The sequence below is a fragment of the Triturus cristatus genome, chromosome 3_1 (genome assembly GCF_964204655.1).
Source record: "Triturus cristatus chromosome 3_1, aTriCri1.1, whole genome shotgun sequence".
Classification (NCBI taxonomy): Eukaryota; Metazoa; Chordata; class Amphibia; order Caudata; family Salamandridae; genus Triturus; species Triturus cristatus.
In genome coordinates, this window is record NC_140583.1 from 760,804,334 (window position 1) to 760,823,572 (window position 19,239).

Consider the following 19,239-nt stretch of genomic DNA (forward strand, 5'->3'; position numbering starts at 1 on the left):
GGTAGAGGGCACAATTAACTTTGCAAAGTGTATAAGCATCTTTGCAGAAACACAAGTTTTTACAATGATGGATAATGGGAGTGTTTTCCAAATGTTTATTGACAATTACAGTCCCTCCAGTATCCTTCCTTTGTTGTTAAGATATTGCTGGTCAGCTGCTGCACCACACAAATGCCCATGTATTTGAATCAATCCATTTCCCACCTAAACCCCAATTCCAGTAACTGCCCATGTGGACGCCCCTACATTGTCCCCAGTGGAAACCGTCTGGTCTTCCATTTGTTGACCTTATACCCTGCTATTGAGCCAAATGTTTCCAAACATGCCAGTACTTTAGGTACAGGTTCTCTGGCCTTTCTCACATAAAATAATGAGTCGTCTGCCTATAGAGCTATCAGATGCACTGAGACTCACACTTTTATTCCCCAACTTTTAAATTCCATTCTGACCATAATCACCTGACCATGGTTCTGGGCATCCAGAATATGCTTGTTAAGCTGGAGCTCACCTCAGTACTGCATCTTCATATCGACTAGGACAAAGGTGTGCACACGGGACAAAGCAACAAACAGGGCACCTTCAACATCAGGACTCCAGATTTGGGGCGCCAGTGATCACAAGCCAAGGTACGGAGAGTTGTCCCCTTAGCATGCTGCAGTCCAATTCCTCAACCAGGAGGAGAGAGGCCATCCAGCACACATCGCCAATGTCTTCCAAGCCCAGCGCAAGATGCTGCAGCATCCACTCAGCGAGCGACTGGTGCAGCTGCCCGGTGACCACATCCAGTGTTGCTCCAAAAGAGCTGGCGAGCATCCCAGAAACTCACAAATGGCACTAGATTCTTCACAGAATGCCAGTCGGTGCCCAGAGCAATGTTGTGTGGCAGCCTTTGCCCAGGATTCTTCAGTGTGTAAGTAGGGCCACGGACCTGGCAGCAAATACGTGCTGTAAGCCATATTGCTTGGTCACACACCAATGAAGTCGTATTTTCAATTTGATTTATTTACTTATTGTTCGATGTTTGAGGTAAGTCCTGCTTTTTGACAAATTTTTAGGTCTTGCCTGTCATTGCTGTCTATTGCTGAAAAGACATATTGTGGGCTTATAGGTGGACTTGGCATCCTCCAATTGTGTACTATTGGTTGGCTTTATTATCACTCATTCGCTTGCTTTTTATTTGTCCACTTGTGCGGGCTTTACTTCATTATTTTGTATTTGTTCCTCCCATGGGGCATGGAGTGCTTTCTTGTGGCATTTGACTGCTCATGTCACTCACCTGAGTATGTAACTAGGGCAGTGTGGTTGGAAGATTGGGCCAAGTCAGTGCTCCCATTACTCTCCAGTATTTATTTTTTATGTGTAACTCTCTGTCTATAGGGAGTAAAACAGGTCGCCAGTATGCGGTAGCTCTTGATCCACTTCACTGGGCAAAGAGTGCAGATTTCTCTATGGAGCCTGTTGCTAGGTGTATTTCTTTCTGGGGAGTGTTTTGAGTTTGTTAATGGGACCTTTCTGTTTCAGGCATCATTGCAAAACATCTTCAGAAAACCCAGACAATGCCCAGCTCCGTGCCACTTCCTGGACCTGCACCCCTCTCCCAGCACTGTACAGGTATGCGGCGCAAGAAAATATTATTGTGATGTTACTACATAATCCCATCACACTAATGCTGCTCTTGTAAGAAGCTGCTGCTGCTGTGAATCTACTTTCTCTTCAAAACAATATTTGACCCTGTGGTAATTCTCTCCTTTCATCGTCACTCACCATAGGTCTTAAACTCCCCTGACCTGACACATTCTTTTCAATGCCTTCCACTTTCCCGGTACCCCTCCTGCGATGCTTTCCAAATCGCTTTTCTCTATAGTTCTTATTATTTAATTTAATGCTATTTGGGGTCACTCTAGAAAGAGTTGCCATTAGAGATTCTGGTAAAGATGCTTCTCTCCTCATAATCTATGCAGTTCGTACAAGAAATCTGGCTTGTCAGGGAGTTGGGCTCCAGAATGTAAGCCTCTATATCGCTTAATTGTTAGAATTTAAGTGACACTTTTACTCTAGATCTTTAGGGTAAGTCCTGGACAGCATAATTTGAACAAGGAGGAATGAGTTCCCTGATCCTTCCAAGTTAATGACCAGCAGCATTTGAACAGTATGATACTAACAGCACAACACCTGTCTGGGAATGAAAGGCACAGAACCAGCATTTTTAAGGTCCTCACCAGACAAACACAAGTGGAATCTGCACTTGTAGATGATTAATTTTCTTTTCAATGTGGGTGTTTGCCTGATTGTTCTACTCTGCGGCACAAACAAAAAACAGAAATGATCTCTTTGTTATCCAGACTAATGCATCCGAGCTCTCTGTGAAACTTATTTGTTATGTTATGTTAATGAGGTTTATTGAGCGCACAAATACCCGGAGGTGTCTTTCTGTTTCATGTTCAAAGACATTCTAGTTCACTTTTTTGTCAATTGCATTGATTGTCCAGACAGTTTACCAGTTGAAGGGGAGCAACGCATCCATGGCTGTACTTTTATATTTTTGGAAAAGGCGGATTTGATTCCTGAACCCTGATCTATCACTTACACATTATAGGTTTCAATTCAAATGTTCTGGTGGGGTAATGTGTGCAAAATACTTTATCATAGCCTAACCTCTTTAACATTACAGACTTGGCCATGGAGTCTTTGGGTATGGTTGGCAGCCAAGTTATGGACTTGAAGGCTGATCCTTTACTTATCTAAAGTATGAGTGACCCTTCCTCTGGCCGCACTGTCTACACCAAGAGCAACATAGGTTATTGTAAGAAATTTGGTTATTATTTGGGGCTGGTGATTGCCCACTTCAAGGAATAATCACAATTCTTATCAGGGTGAACCCTCATAGTCACTAAATTATCCTGAGCTCAATGACCTGGTAGCGATGGCACTGAGCAGACCAGCTTGACTTAGTGCACTTTGTAAAGTATTTACGCAGTATCAAAATAGTAATAAAGTCAAAATGCAAAACTATAAAAATCACAAACAAAATGAGAAAAATTGAGTGAATTTTAACAAACCATATGACACCAATATGACAAACATCCAATATCTGGAAAACCAATATATGAATCTTTTCATTTTTAAGTAGAAACCTGACATAAAAGCACTAAATGCCAATGATAGTTACGGGTAACTGTGGCCCAGGACCTAGGCGCAATTTGAGGCTGGCCACTATGAAGCACTCTTTGAATACAGTAACCAGGCTTGTCCTGGTCGAAGATGTTCCCCTTTGACTTAGTGTCTCATTTATATATTGGCTGAAGGCCTATTGTTCTGCCAAGGTTACTCTGTCGTCCTGGTGGAGGGACTGCCTGCTAAATGTATGAATGACTACCAAGTAGGCGGTCATTTATAAAGCATTTGCAGGAACCGCCGTCAGGGCGGTTCCTGTCAATGCATTTTTCTATTTGGTACAGGGCTCCATCAGCAGGTCAAAACGCTGTACCAAACAGGCTCCTTTTTTTATTTTCAAGAAGAAAATCACGAACTGGGATTCGCTTTTTGAAAATAAAAAATACAATGCACCCCTCACCATGGGAGTCACTCCCATGGCAAAGGGAGCATTTAGCAGTGTTCACTGCCCCTCACTGCCAGAGTTTTCTTGGCGGTGACAGGCAGTGAAAACTGACCCGTCATTCTACCCATCCAAATTATCTGGGTAGAATGACAGGTCCTTACTCCGCTGGTCCGTTGGAGGGGTTTAATCACGGTGGAGTCAGAGTAGTCTCTGCCGTTATTATCCCTAAGGCCTGCTTGCTTTTAAATTCAGCAGATGGACCACATTCTTGGTTGGCGGTTAAAATACTCCGTTGTAATGGAGTATCCTTACAGCCAATAATTAAATCACCCTCTTAGTCCCAGTCACTGAGACTTCTAAAGCCCCAGGACCTCAGGGGTGGCACTTGGACACTCACAGGGGTCCAGGCCAACTCCAGTTGCCAATGGTCAGCTGGGTACCTCCAGAAAAGACACTATTAGTTTGCTGTATATCTATAGCTTGAATGGGAGGTCAGCCCTATGACCGTTCTTTATCTTGATACAAGAGGCTGGGGGGGGGGGGGGGGTTTGGAGTCCAGTCCTTCAGGCCTCCTCTAAGGTTAAAGGCAGCAGGTCCAATCCTCTTTTGATCTTCCACAGATCCAAGACGTTTTTTGGAGGGGGTGCCACTATTATGCCTGGCATTAGATCGTGGATTGGGAATAACTCCTGGGCATGCCCTAACCAATGGGCTAAAGGTTCCCAGGGCCATCCTTACCCACTTTGGGCATTTTCAAAATGGTGAATGTTTTCTGCCACACTAAACTTGGTCTCTAAGGATAGGGGGTGTATTTTGGAAATCCTAGTGTCTTGCAACATCTAACACTACAATCCAGTTTGAGGCAGCCATTGTACCCACTATAAACCCTGATAGAGAAGTCTGGTAGGACAAAAGCAGAGTCCTTCAGCAACCAGAAAGTGGAGACCCAAGAATTGCCTTGCCTTTCAAATGTTCCCCAAGAGTTGTATGCAAACCCAGCAGACCTGGCAAACGGTATTTGACACTTTAGTGTCAAAAAGTATTCCCTACTACTCCCACCCTGCATATTCTATGAAGTGCCAAGGCATCGTCTCTGCCTATTCAGGTGTGCCTGTTTGTTCTTGGGAGGCATTTTACACTTAGTAACAACTATTTAAGGCTAATTACTGGCTGGGAGGTGGCAGAGGTGTATGCTCATTAGCCTTCTGACAGTTAAGGCAGGTAAAGGGTAACTTCCTTAACACTTATTAAAAAATCCGACCACCATTAAATTGAAATTTTATTAACTATGAAAAATAGTGGTTTAAGTTTGTTTTTTTGCCAGTCCCTTTCCAGATATACAGTATTAGTATTTACTATTGCTTCCCAGTGTTTCTCTCTGGGTTAACAAGCCTTCCTACAGTGAAAATAGCTTTTGGGGGCAAGTCACTGTAAGGACATGCTAACTTTAAATTTCCGTATGTCCTACATTTAAATACCATGCACTCTGCCTTGTGGGCTACGAGGCCTACATAGGGTCTCTTTTTTTTTTTTTAGATATGTATGTATGTATGTGTGTGTGTATATATATATCTCCAAATACTCCGCTCAGTTGGCATGTATTTTCCAGGACAAACAAACGGATAGGGACCACCATTAAGTGCTGAGAACCTTTTTTTATTCGGTGCAAGAGGTCGCCATGACTCGTTTCAGCCCTTCCCACGGGCCTTGATCACATGATATAATTATATATAATATATTTTATTGTTTTAGAACACTGTATCATGGCTCCAGTATAGGGGTGACTTATTAATATTTAAAAGGAAGATTTTACCTGCTAAAGGGATTTTACTTTGTCAGGTCACAGTGCATGTTTTGCATTGTTACAGTCAGGCTATATTGGTAGTCCTGAATTCATGTTTGCACTGCCACTGTAGTGGCTGGCACAATAGGCTCTACAGTCCGCTAGTAGCATTTATCTTCCAGGCCCCGGGTGCACATTGTTCCATATACTAGGGACGTGTAGGTAAGTTAAATATACCAATTAGGAATATTTGGTATTCGACTGTGTTAAAAGGGAGCATTAACGCATTTTACTACTGAAGTTTCAGGGGTAAAGTTCACAGAGTTCTAAAGCCAGCAAAAATATAGCTTCAGGCACCAAGAAGAAATGCCACTAAGGCCTACATTTTTGTGTGCTAGTCCATTGACTGGACTGGTACTCGGGGCAGTGCCTCAAAGCTGGTCTTTACTGGAATGGAACAGCTGGATTGGGACAAGATCGTGCGACTCTTCAAAGATACATTGAAATTGTAAAGATAAAGATGTGATCCTCAGGCTATTGTGGCAGTAAGGCAGAAACGGTCAAGCCTGGGTTGTAGCTAGATTGTACAATATGAACTGGAAGATGCTGACTCCGACGCAAGGGCAAGTCCTGCCAGTAAGAACACTAAGACACAGAGGACCAAATTGTAGTTACAATGTGTTACCCAAATTTGTCCTCTGGCTTATAATGTCTTGAAAAGAGCACACCAGACAGGTAGAGACTTACTGCCCAGCAGCAAGGGTGGATTGATGCTGCTCCCTCCGAACTGAATTTAAGCACAGTGACTACATGGGAAAAAGGCAGGAGAAACATAAAAGGATCAATAGCCTGTATCCAGCCAAAGCCTTGCCAGAATGATAAGTAGTTGGTATCACAGGGAAAAGGGACAGGTTGTCAATGCCATGTGAGATGAGCAGATTTCCTTTTGAGAACTATATGAAATGTATGTACTGTCATTTCATGACTTGACAGGAGAATGTTTTTTGTAAAGCTCTACCACGTTAATGTTGTTGATTTTATACATTATTTGCTGAGGCAATTATTATGATTCTGGCATGTCTACTCTTTCTGCTGTCTCTGGTATAATCATTTTAGAGTTGAATACAGGCCATTTACAAATATTCAAATCTCACACCTCCCACTCGATGTATTCCTGCAATGCATGTCCTCCCCATTCTCCTTTTGCCTTCTCTTCTCTAGTTATTTTTTCATCCTTTCATCTACTATGCACACTTCCCTCTTACTTGTCCTTTCTTTCCCCTCTCAGCATACCTAGAAGTTCGATTCTTTGGGTGTCCTTTTCCTACATAACCTCTTTTGCCTCTTATTCCATTTGCCTTTCCAAGAGAGGCCCCGCTTCTCAAGTAGCCTAACTTTATACCAGTTCTGTAGCCTTTAGTATTGTGATTTCCTGTCATGCTGTTTTCACCCCTCACCTCTCCTGGCATGTAGGTTCCTGTCCTGACTTGATGATGAGCAGGAACGAGATAGCAGACCTCCGACCATCATCCACACCGCAACTTCAGCGTCCACACCGCCCACTCTGTCTTTCACTCTCCTCTGAGCCAAGGCTACAGACTAGGGACTGGCGCAAGAACCTCCAGTCTCAGGTAAGGTCAGGTATTGCGGTCAGTCTTGTGTTACAGAAAGATGGTGGGGATTGTCTCTGGTTCTTTCATTCCCTTGTGCATGATCCCTTTGCTTTCTGTGCAAACACTGGTTGATGGTGCCTTTGTTGGTCACTCCCCCCCCCCCCCTTCCATATACTGTCCAACCAACATTTTCATATGGGGAATACTTAGAACATTCCCTCCTCTGCCTTCTTTCCTGTCATTTCTCCTGTTATACACCATCTTTACCATCACACTCCTCATCGTCCAGCCTGTCTACTCTGTGCTCCCTACCCATGGCTATTCTCCTGCTTTTAGCATGTTTTGTCAGCAGATTAAGAGCTTTAGCCTTCACAAGCATTTGGACAGCTCTATATAACTGCCTATACAAAACAATTAAGGGCTCCGCTACTTGAATCCATTCCCATCCCCCAAGCCCTAACCTCCCATCCATGTGTAGTGGGACTGCCAATGTGCACGCAATTAATTAATCTCCCCATTTTGTTTTACTAAATACGTCCATCTGCCAGATTTGGGGGGTAAATCACATACTTTTTCTCTAAACGGTTCATCCATCTATCATATTAACCCATTACTTGCACGTTCTCTTCTGAAACATAATGCCCTCATAGGATGGCCATTTTGCAGGTATTCTGTGAGATAGCCAAGAGTTTGGATTTTGCTGCTCCGATTTAATCTCATTGTGGCAGGCAGGTGATTGTTGATTGATGGTTGCTAGGCTGGTAGAGTGAGGCTGTAAATTGCTTTTGCTTCTTCGTACCTCCTAAGTCACTGTTGAAAATTCCACTGAGTGTGGAATTAGAGCAGCACAATAACTTACCCGTTTGCCTGAGTGTCTCGAAGGATGAACTACCATCCAGCTATTCCTCAACTTACTATTGCTTTCTGAATTGAACAGATATCGCACACTAGGTTAATTTTGGTAAGCAATTCTTACTGTCTATTCTTGGTCAAACAATTTTTTTTTTTTTACAATTGCACACTTTATACAAGAATGACATGTGATTGCATCTGGAATAATTCTTCTAGTTTGAGAAATAAAAGCAGGAGCAGTCAGCATGCTGATAACGGCTGCCATCCATGACAGCTTCGGACTTTTTGGAAGATACATGTATTCCACAAATCTTAGCTTGTGAGGAAAACTCTTGTCTGAAGTCTTTACGTGTATTTTTTTGCATCAACCTCAGATCAGCTGACTGGAGATTCAATTCTGGGACCTTGTAAGCACCAGTTTTAAAATTAACTCCGGCCATAAATGGGCCATAACCTGCACAATTGCTAGAATATAAAAATGTGTTTTAATGGGTTGTTTCTTTACAGCTACCTAAAAGTTTAATGCAATGGAAAACGCCCTGTGTTGGTACTGTTACCAGTGTTGCAATAAAAGCATTCACAAAAAGATGAACACAGTTATTTCAGTTTCCTGCTTCTCTCCGGACATACAGTATTACAATGCATAAACTCTAAAACATTAAAGATGTTATTTCTTGAAAAACCATGCTAGTTGACAATAGAGTCTGACACTTATCAGTTCAAATGTTGGAAAATGCTGAAAAGTATGTGTAAAACAAGGAAAATAGGAATCCTCAAGGTTTAGCACACGTCCTTCGGGCAAAGTCCTGTAGTAACTTCACTGGATGTTCTGAGACCAGCAAGGCTTCAGAAGCATTGACTGTATATTGTTCTTTGTGTTCTTGGAGGACTTCAAAGCTGATTACTGGCATCTGATTTGAAGGAATTTCATTCATTATTGCTAGAGCTTCAACAAAATATGAAATTTAATTGACCAACAATTTGACTGCCCAGAAAAGTTTGCTAGTATAAACATTAAAGCCTAGTAACTTATTGCTACTTCCTAGTGCTGGGAAATTTACAAAAACAGCAAACATATTTTTGATATTCACCATAGTAAGACAAGGAGCACCAAGGACTGACAAACTCCAGTATTTCACTCTGAAGCTGATTCGGTTAAAGGCCTAATAGTAATAGGCTGCTGTTCTTCAGATATAGCGACTGAAAGATGTTGAGACGAGGTGAATTCAACAGCTTGTTTTGAGGAATGATAGCCTGTAGCTTGTAGTGATGGTAGGTACATGGTTTTAGTTGTTATTTTGTTGACTGGAGACAGTATCTTTTTGTTACTTGCAAAGGCTCTGCTTTCTTTTGTTTTGTAAAAATGTGTTGAAATGCAGACTTGTTTGTATAGTTCAACAAACTGGAGTGACGCTGTAATGTTAAACATAGAGCACAGACATTGCTTTGCGGTAAAAAGAATCCAAACATCAAGAAGCTGATGAGACTCTAAATGACGGCTGAGTTGGTTCTAACAAGTATACTGTAGATATAGTAGATTCTACTAAGGCACTGCAATATGATCACGCTGTATAGCGCTTTCAATCATTATTAGGGGACCTTGGCACTTTGTTCATCGTGGCACCCATTCTTATTGAACTGAAGGAACCGTTGTTTGTATATGTTGTTTGTCTGGTTATGTTAGATTAGTAGAGAGAGCGAGTGTGTTCTGTCTTTAGATTTTTCGTGAAGATAAAGGATGGGAGTGTGTTGAAGTACCAATGGTTGGCCTTGTGTGGTTACTCCAAGGCAGGGCTGGAGTACATTTGAGACTCTTTTGACATATTTAGGGGTGTAGTAACTAAAGAAGTGCATTCTGTGAATTGCAATTGACTTATTTTTTGTGGGTATGTGTTTTGCATTTAGCATGTTCCTTCCAAATCCTGCCTTAAATTTCCCTAAACTCCTCCCATTTTGTAGTAATTATTCCTCACCTTCACACAGAAAAGATGGAAGAGGAGGCAGAGAACACTGGCTGTAGGTTTGTGAGCTGGTTTTTGTAGCTTGTTTGTAGTACAACTGTAGTAGTACTTTACTTAATACAAAACACAGTTTGGGAATTGGGTACTATGTTGGTGTCCATAGGTTTTTCTTAAACCAAGATGTATTTCCTGCATAAGATGTAAAAACTCAGAGGCAGCATGCATAAGTGAAGAAGTGAAAGTATCTCGGGCCAGTCCTAGCAATGAAAACCTTATAGTCAGTAAGCAAGCATTGGGAAAGCTAATAGGTCTTGCCTTTTTAATGCAAGCGCAAAGCCTTTGGCTTTGTCAGTGCTTGCGTGTAAAGGAAGGAAGGCAAGCTGGTAAATAAAAGGCAATAAAATGAGACTGAAAATAAAGCCAGCCGGTAAGCAAGGGGTGGGCTGCCAGTCCACTGTGTTTGGTGCTATCCTCAAGAGAACTTGCAGGGTCAAATTTCAGTTGTGGCCCTGGAGATGCAATCTCCCATACCCACCCAACCCCTCAGGCTGTTCATTTGTACTTTTGTATGTGCGTACAGTAAGGACACCTACGGCTTTCAGACTCCTGTATTTGCTTCCTTGTGTACATATTATGTGATTTATTAACCTTGTTAAATCTAGTTCTATAAGGTTTTTTTTGTATGGTCTGTATTTAGAGATGTTCTGGCTCAAAGGATTATGTCATTTAAGATGGGTGCTCTGAAGCATCTTTTCTCTATTCCATTTTAGTATTTTATAACTAGATGAGAAACAGGCAAAATAATGCTATAAGTATGTCTTAAAAAAGCATAATGCGTTATCCATTCACAGGCTCTACAAAGTTATTCCATAGACTAGTTGCTTTTCAGAGTCAGCACTTCGCAACCCCCCATTAATGTTTTACATCTGCATAGAGTGTTTCTTATTGGGACGAGGCCTGTGCAGGGACTACGTCTTCGTCAGAACATTGATAAAATGCAACACATCTTCAACTTGACCATGGGTTTGCATGGAAGGAAACAGAAGGAAACTAGGAACTGCAAAGAAACGGGATCCGTGGGAATGGAAGATAACAACAAAGTGCAAGGATGCTAAACAGTCCTGGGTTTAAACAGTCCTGGGTTGCCTGTGTTCCGGTTCAGGGAGGTGTTGGTCTGGCAGTTTGGGCTGAACTGTTCCCATTGGAGCAGGGTCAAGATTGAGGTGGCATGGTGTGTAAAATAGCGGAGCACTGAGATGCAGCTCGAGAAATTACCAGTGGTTGAGATTAATTCAAGCATTCATCCATCACTTTTTTTAATGTCCTTTTTTTTATAATTTGAAATTAAATACTGTCTTCCATTCATCTCCTTCTTTAATACAGACAAAATAGTATGCTCCTGTCAGATCTTCGAGAAGACCTTGGCATTTTTTTTACTTGAGCCAAAAGGACAGAAAGAAGAGGAAGCAGATATCGATTTCTGATGGTTATCTCATTGAGTTCCCTATAGTCCACCCAGTGGCAGTAATTGCTGTCAGGGTTAGCAATGTGAAACAGGGATCCACCCCCTGGATAGAATGAATGGTGTATCAAGCCCTTCTGAAGATTTTCCTCCAAATATATTTTCAAGACTGCATCTTCCATGGGCGCCAAAGGTTAGAAGTGCCCATGGGGAATCTTTGCATTATGTTGAAAGTCAACAGTAAGGTCAAAATGTCTATGGGGTTGGAAATTATCAGCACTCCTTTTTTCCTTTAAAACTAGTTATGTTGCTGGTATCTGACATTCTTCTTTAGATTTGTGGAGGGAAAAACATTTTAGAGGTTTGTTTCACCTGTGTCACAGATTTCAATGAGCAGCACTTGGATGTCAATAGAAGATACTCGTCCTTTCAGTTGATTTGAGTTTTAACCAAAATGTGCCTAATACCAAAAGAAATTATACTGTTGTTGCATTAACATTAAAAACGACAATCTCTATATTCCCATTGTCTGTAGTCATGAGTAAAGGTTGAGTTTTCCAGTAAACTTCCCATCCCCCAAATCAAAGGCTGCCCATCTATGCTCAGGACTGATTTGGCCACAGTCGTCGTCTGAAATTGAATCTTCTATTTTGTACAAAATGTGGAATCAATGAAACATCATGAAGCTTCACAATCAAGAACAGCCATTATTCCCAGCGCACACATTAATGTTGGAAGGGTGGCAAGCACACAAAAGTGGCAAACTGCAGTTTAGAAATAATGCCTCTCTGAGCTTTTTGGACAATGTGCTCTTTCTTGCCCCAATAAAGACATAACCACTTTTTCCTTCATTTATATTTTTCAGCCTTGGTTAGCATTCATTCTTTTCATAGACTCGATCTGCATAAGCTCTTCTCTCTTTCCCTAAGAGTTTGTGGTCTGGGAGTTACCACAAAGTTCCAATGTCCACATTCCTTTTCTGTTTGTCAAGCCTTTTGTTCAGCTTCTAATAATTAATGCATTACATATAGTAAATTGGTTCCCCACGAGAGGGCCTCTTCAAGTTTTTCACGTAGATCATGATAAAAATCTGCAGCTATCGATTCATTGGTCCACTGAGCCTTAAATCGGAGTTAAAGCTCAGCGAAAAAGGAGAGGTAGATATTGGAGTCGTAAGACCCTCAAGGCTTTAATAAACAGTGCTTCTCTAGGAATGCCGTTAGTAATTCAGAGGGCGTGTCATAAACAGACCTTCAAAAGCCTCAGGGAAAAGGCTGAGGCGCTAGAAGCAGCAGTAATGTCATGTAACTATTATGCATGCAAACAACTGACTAATTAGGAATGAAAGAATCACTATATATAAAGCTGTTGGCAAACTCTCCTGATACTCCAAAGCTATAGCGGTAGACAAGTCTTAGAACGTACCAGAAATCACTTTCTGAGACCTGGGATATTTGAAAAGAAGCAGAAGGAAACCATGACCGGTAACGTCAAGGAATCTGGAACTGGGGGAAGTGAGTATTGTCAGCACCAAGAACCATACAACCAAGAAAGTTGCAAGACGTCTGTCTTTTCCTGCTGCCGCTACTTAAACCGCCCTAGAAGTGCTCAACCCTTCTTCTCGTTGGATGAGTACTCTGCTTGTCTGTGCTTCAGAAGTCCCACCTTTACATATGATGCCCCAGCTGCCACAGACCACGCTTTCATACCTTCGAGTCAGTTTGTCTCGCTGTTATATTAGTGGGCACTCAACTATTGCTCTAACGCACTCTTACAATAGTCTTCACACAGATACTGACAGGTAGGATGTTGGGAACTCACTAATTTAGCCACAATTTCCTCATTCAAACCATGTCAAAAAAGAGTAATCTCAAACGGTTGCAACGAATCCTATCATGTTTGGTATCAAACATGTTGGAATCATACCTTGCACACCATTTACGTTGTGGGAGGTATGAATCCAAGCACTGGTAGAGCCCTTAGATAGGCTCTCAGTGTTACCGGTAACAGCCTTCTAGTCCCTAGCAGCACAAAATGGTTGCTGCAGGCCAGAGACATATTTCTACCCTCCTGCGCTGAGCCAAGCTCGCGCAGGGGAAGGCAGAACAATAGGCATTATTATTATTATTATTAAATTAGATGTATTTGGCGCACAGCTACCCGGAGGTTTCCCGGCGCCTGGTACACTGCAGGACAGAGGCAGGGCCATAGAAGTATAAACGGGATTACTGATTAAAAAGCCATGTCTTTAGATCCTTGCGAAATTTAAGATACTGCTTTGCATGACGTAGATGAATAGGAAGAGAGTTCCAGAGCGAAGGAGCTAAGAAGGCAAAGGATCGTCCCCCCATTTTGGCTCGTTTGATTCTAGGCACCTGGAATTTTAATTGATTCGAGGATCGAAGTGAGCGTGAGGGGCGATAGTGTTGGACCAGGGCGCTAAGGTAGTGGGGAGCTGAGCCCATGTTTATTCTGTGCATGTAACAAAGGGCTTTAAATTTGGTACGATTGTCGATTCTCAGCCAGTGGAGTTCTCGGAGTGCACCAGAGGTTGGGGCTGTTCTGGGAAGTTGGCAGAGCAGTCTAGCCGCGGAATTCTGGACCACCTGAAGTCTGCGGAGCACTTCCTTGCCTGCACCCAAATAGAGCACGTTTCCGTAGTCCAGTCTGGAAATTACCAGACCCTGGACGACAGTTCTTTGGGTGGTCGCTGGAAGCATCCACAGGATTTTCCGAAGCCACTTTAAAATAGCAAAGCAAGTTGAAGCTACTTTAATCACCTGCTGCTTCATAGTCAGTTGATCGTCTATGACGATGCCGAGGTTGCGTGCTGATTGGGATGGGAGGGGGAGGTCACCCATCTCAGAGGGCCAATGTTGGGGGGCCCCAGAGCGATTTTTTTTATTTCCAAAGATGAGGAGTTCGGTTTTTCCTCCATTTAACTTAAGTTTGTTAGCGTGCATCCAATCGGCTATCTTTAATAACCCTGCTTGCAGAGAGGGTGGGTTAGAGGTTTCCTTAGGGGAAAGTGAAAAGATAAGTTGGGTATCATCAGCGTAGGAGTAAATAGTCAGGCCTGCTTGTTCTGCTATCATGGCCAAAGGACTAACATATATGTTGAAAAGTAATGGACTGAGAATGGAGCCCTGGGGGACTCCATACGAAGATATTTGAGTCCGGGAATGAGCTGTAGAGGAGAAGACCTGAAACGTCCTATTGGATAGAAAGCTGGACAGCCAATTGAGAGCCTTGCCACCGATGCCCTTTGTGTTAAGGATTTTTAGGAGAGAGGAGTGGGAAACGGTATTGAATGCTGCACTTAAATCCAGCAGGATAAGTGCTACCGTTTCTCCTTTATCGATTAGTTGACGGATGTTTTCGGTCACACCCAGTAAGGTTGACTCTGTTGAAAAACCAGAACGGAAACCCGATTAAGAAGGATGTAGAATCTTTTCGGCTTCAACAAACTTGTTCAGCTGGAGATTGACGTGTTTTTCCAAAATTTTAGAAAAAATGGGAAGCAGGGAAATAGGGCGGAAGTTAGAGAGAATCTCAGGGTCGGAGTTGGCTGTTTTAGTAAGGGGAGGACCATTGCATGCTTCCAGGTTGCAGGAACACAAGCTTCCAGGAGTGATATATTAAGGAGCTGCATGATGGAGAGGAGCATGGGGAGATCCAGTTTTTGGAGTACAGCTGGGGGGATAGGATCCTGCGGGGAGCCAGACTTAATGCTTGTAAGAATATTATGAAAAGAAGCAATTTCCAGGGCAGACCATTCATTAAGCAAATTGGTACTATTTGCTTGGGCTATTTCCTGTACGGTGTGAGGAGGTGTGGAGTAGGTGGATTGAGGTTTAGGAGTCACATTGGAATGATTGTGGAATTCGGAGTAGATTTTGTCGATTTTTATCCATGAAAAAAGTCGCCAAATCATTGCATTGTTTAGAGTTAAGGCCAGGGGGCTTGGGTTGGCAAGTGTCACCCGAGAGCTCCTTTACCACATTCTGTCACAGGGAGGTGTGACCACCTACCAGACAGGATTTAGTGTATTAGGGATGGGTGGGTACGCTTGCCAGCACTTGAAAGTCTGCATGAGGGGCATATTTGGTGTCACTGTGCGTAGTCCAGTTCAAACCAGTCCTGGGAGCTTTTGGCTCCCGCTCTGGCTCAAAACTGGACAAAGGACATGGAAATAAACTTCTCCCCTGTCCAGACCATCCCCTGGGAGGGTCCCCTGAATCGTTCCAACCCTTCCCCTCGGGTACTTGAGGGCGTACTTGGGTGTAGGTCCCTAGATTCGTCCTGGACAAGATTCAGAACTGAAACCACTGCACTTCTACCGTCTGGGCACTCTGGACTTCATTTGGGCCTGACTTCATCTCCATCTCAGTCTGCTGCATCGTCTGTGCCTGTGCACCATACAGGATCTGTGCAGAACCTGTGGAGCATCCAAGACACTGGAAGATAATCTCCCTTGGAGTGAAGGAGTCACTCCCCTGCATTCGCAGGCACCGCAACACAGCTGACCGGTCTGCTGATCCCGAGCTCCTACAGACTCCGAAGGGTTCAACAACACAGGAGGTTGGTTTCTATGTCCTTGGAGGCTAGAGCTGCCCTCTCACCAAGTTTGAGGCCAGAATCCCTTGTGGGGGCTGCAAAACCCGAACCCCTGTGCACCGCGTTCTTTTGCAAGTGCATATGCTTGTTGGCAACTCTGCGACAAGTGCATTGGGCTCCAAGTAACCCCAACCTCCGGCAACTTCTTCCACCAAGATCTTCAGCCACACTGCCTTGTGGGCACCGTGGCCTGCTCCTGCTGGTGAGCTGCTCGAGGTCCTCTCGCGACTCCGGCCTGTGGGTCCTTTTGAGGGTCATCTTTGTTTTCCTTGGGTTCCCCTGATTGTGCGGGGTCTGCCCTGACTCCCCTGCTTGTGGAAAGTGTCCTGGACTTTGCTGGTCCCAACTGTGCGCCTTCTTGATTACCTGTGTGGGTTGCATTTGCCAAGGCTTGTTGGTGCTCCCGCCGGACACCGACCCCTCCGCATTTGCCATCCTTCGTGGGGCAACTCGCATACGAGTCCTGGTCATCCTCAACATCGCCTGGTCCTCGCAGCTGCAGAGTCAAGGTCACCGTCATCCTTCCTGAAGCACCCGACATCAGAGGGCATTCGTCTTCCAAGTCTCCTAATCTCTCCCGAGTGACATAGACCCTGTCCTCTCTGCTTTCAGGTACTCCTCTTCAAGAATCCATGTTTGGATTCCTCCGGACACTTTCTCCTCTTCCAGCAGCGGCACTTTACTGAAGTCCTCCAATGGGTTCGCCAGCGGTTTCTGACGCCACTTCACACCTATGCACCCGGCTTTCCTGGGATAGGTAACTCGGGTACCACGGTATCCACGGCTCTCCAACCTTCTGTGCTTATCTCAGTGTGGGAGATCCTGGAACGTAGTAGAGTATTATATAATAAATACATATTTTTATAAATACCTCGTGTGGTTCTTTTCATTTAATCTATACTATGAGATTGCATTCTGGTGCAGCAAGCTGCTTTACACTCCTTCAAAACTAATCCTGAAGGCTACTCTCCACAGCTACCACTTGGATAGCTTTCTAAGGTTGTCTGGGAACTCTTAAATCGCCATACGGGCTGCCTGGACTAGTGCAAGGTGCCCACTTACATAAGTGGACATCATATACCAGACCAGCTTCTCACAATAGATCAACTAGACAGCTGCCCAAATACAGGGTATTCACTTATGACGGGCTATAGTTTATGGTAGGATTGGAAAGGAACAGTGTGATGTCATTTATTCAGAGAAATTGCTAGATTGCTGGTTGAGCACCCGTGCAGCGTGTTGCTGTCTAATATTGGATGAAAGATTCAAGGTCCATGGCAAATAATATCTGGGACAGCGGACAACCCTGCATTGTACCTCTCTTGATGTTGATGGGAGAACAGAGGAGGCTGTTGAGGCGTAGTCTTGTCACGGGGTTAAAGTACAATAACCGGACCCAGCTCAGAAAGCTAATTGGCCTTCCTATTCGGGCTAGGGGGACAAGTAGAAGGTCCCATTCCAATTAATCGAATGCTTTGGTGGCGTTGAGGAATAATGCCACAGCATTGAGTTACGGATCTATTTAGTGCATTAGAGCAAATAGACTACGACGTTTGTGGGCTGTTGACCTTCCAGGGGTAAATCCTGCCTGGTCTATTAGGAGTGTGGCTGTTAGTAATTGCAGCAGTCTGTTGATCGTTACCTTCGCATGAATCATATTATCTGTATTGATGAGCAAGAGTGGCTGATATGAGTCGCGCCGTTCCTGTTGCTTTCCACTTTATAATAGGGAAGTGAAAAGTGCCTCGCAGAGTGAGGGGGTACAGTACCAGCAATTTTGCCTCATACATCACCAGTAGTCTAGGAGCTATGAGGTGGGATTATTCTTTGTAAATTCACTTGAGAAGCTTATAAAGGTGATTTGCACAGGGCCATACTAGTGATTATCCACTTTATCTCCTCTATGGTGATGGGGTCATGCTCATGCTATTTATTTAAAAACTAGACAGGTGAGTGTTGGGGTTATTCGATGTGTATAGAGGATGGTGTAATATGTACTCAATTCCTTAAGGATACCTCAAAATCCATCTCTCCTTTGTCTACCTTAATCTGCACTCTATCTTTTTCTTACCACGCAGTACATAGAAGGGCTGACAGTTTTCCTGTCTGGCCGCTCTTCCTTATCTTATATCCTCACTCTACTGTGTTTGCCTCCGTGTTTCACATTGCTGTCACACTTCAGAATGATACACAATTGCCTTTGGATCACAGCTAGTAATAGATGACGAGTGCTAGAGTATGTTCTGCTCCCAGGTGACACACTTCCAGTGGTGGCCGGCACAGGTAGGAGCCGTGCGGCGGGGTCGGGGGGTCAGGGAAGTTGACATACGACGGAATAAGTTAAAGTAATTTTTTTTTAAAAAAGTTACCTTGCACTTGCCGCATCATGGAGAGACTTGCGCTCGCCACACTGCCTTGCGTAAGTGGTTTTATTCATTTTAACCCCTCACTTCTCTGACTCCCTCCCCGCAACGCCTCATCGCTCTTACCTTTGCCAGTCGCCACTGCACACATCATATTTAATGGAGGTGAGTCTCGCTACAGAAATACTAGGAAAATGTTCGACAAATGTTAGGTTCCACCTTACGGAAGCGTCTAGAGTGAACATACTAACTTTGGCATTAATTTTGAAGGGAGTGCCTAAGATGCTGAACAATGCAAGATATTGTTTTAACCGCTCTTTCAGCAGCAAAGCAGGTTATTTTAAAATACTGGTGCAAAAATCAGGTCACCAAGTTAGAGGAATTGCTGTAAGAACTGACTAAAGTAGTGGGGTCTCATTGAACAATATGGAGAGTTAACCATTCATGAAATTATATGGTCACATTACCAAAACCAAATGGAGAAGAGGTACAAAAAAACAGATCAGAACAGACCAAGAGAACAGGATGACCAGTAAAGAGGATTACGGTTCTCAAAAAAACAAAAAATCAAGACTTTTATAAACTTAAAGCGGAGCAGGTGAGAATAAAGTGGGAACGCATGCATATGTTTAGAATGAGAGGAGGGATAGAGAAGACAGGAATGGAATGAAAATGAACTCAAAGTAATCAACCAGAACACTGGGTGAAAAGAGAATTTTAGAGCAGGAGTGATGTGATATGGATCTATCTCCGGTGTTCAAATTGCATTGTTTACACTTATTGTGTGTTTAACCCCTTCCCCGCTCATGACGGAGCCGCTCCGTCATGAGCCACGGTTGCCGTGTGCTCATGACGGAACGGTTCCATCATGTCACGGCCGTTGGCGGCCGCTCCGCCTACGCGGCGCTATTTCCCCGCCTGTGCGGGGGGACAACGCAAATGGGCGGAGTCATGACGGAACCGTTCCGTCATGAGCACAGCTCAACCGTGGCTCATGACGGAGCGGCTCCGTCATGAGCACAGCGCCAC

General features: G+C 43.7%; 1 protein-coding gene across 3 annotated transcripts in view; it reads left to right on the forward strand.

The window, feature by feature from the left end:
• Positions 1–19,239, forward strand: part of LOC146860955 (uncharacterized) — a 54,945-nt gene that overhangs the window by 23,661 nt on the left and 12,045 nt on the right. For all 3 annotated transcript variants that reach the window (XM_085644930.1, XM_085644929.1, XM_085644931.1), the window contains exons 3-4: positions 1,522–1,611; positions 6,816–6,973. In XM_085644930.1, coding sequence (XP_085501056.1) covers positions 1,522–1,611; positions 6,816–6,973 — 248 coding nt within the window. The remainder of the gene's footprint in view (positions 1–1,521; positions 1,612–6,815; positions 6,974–19,239) is intronic.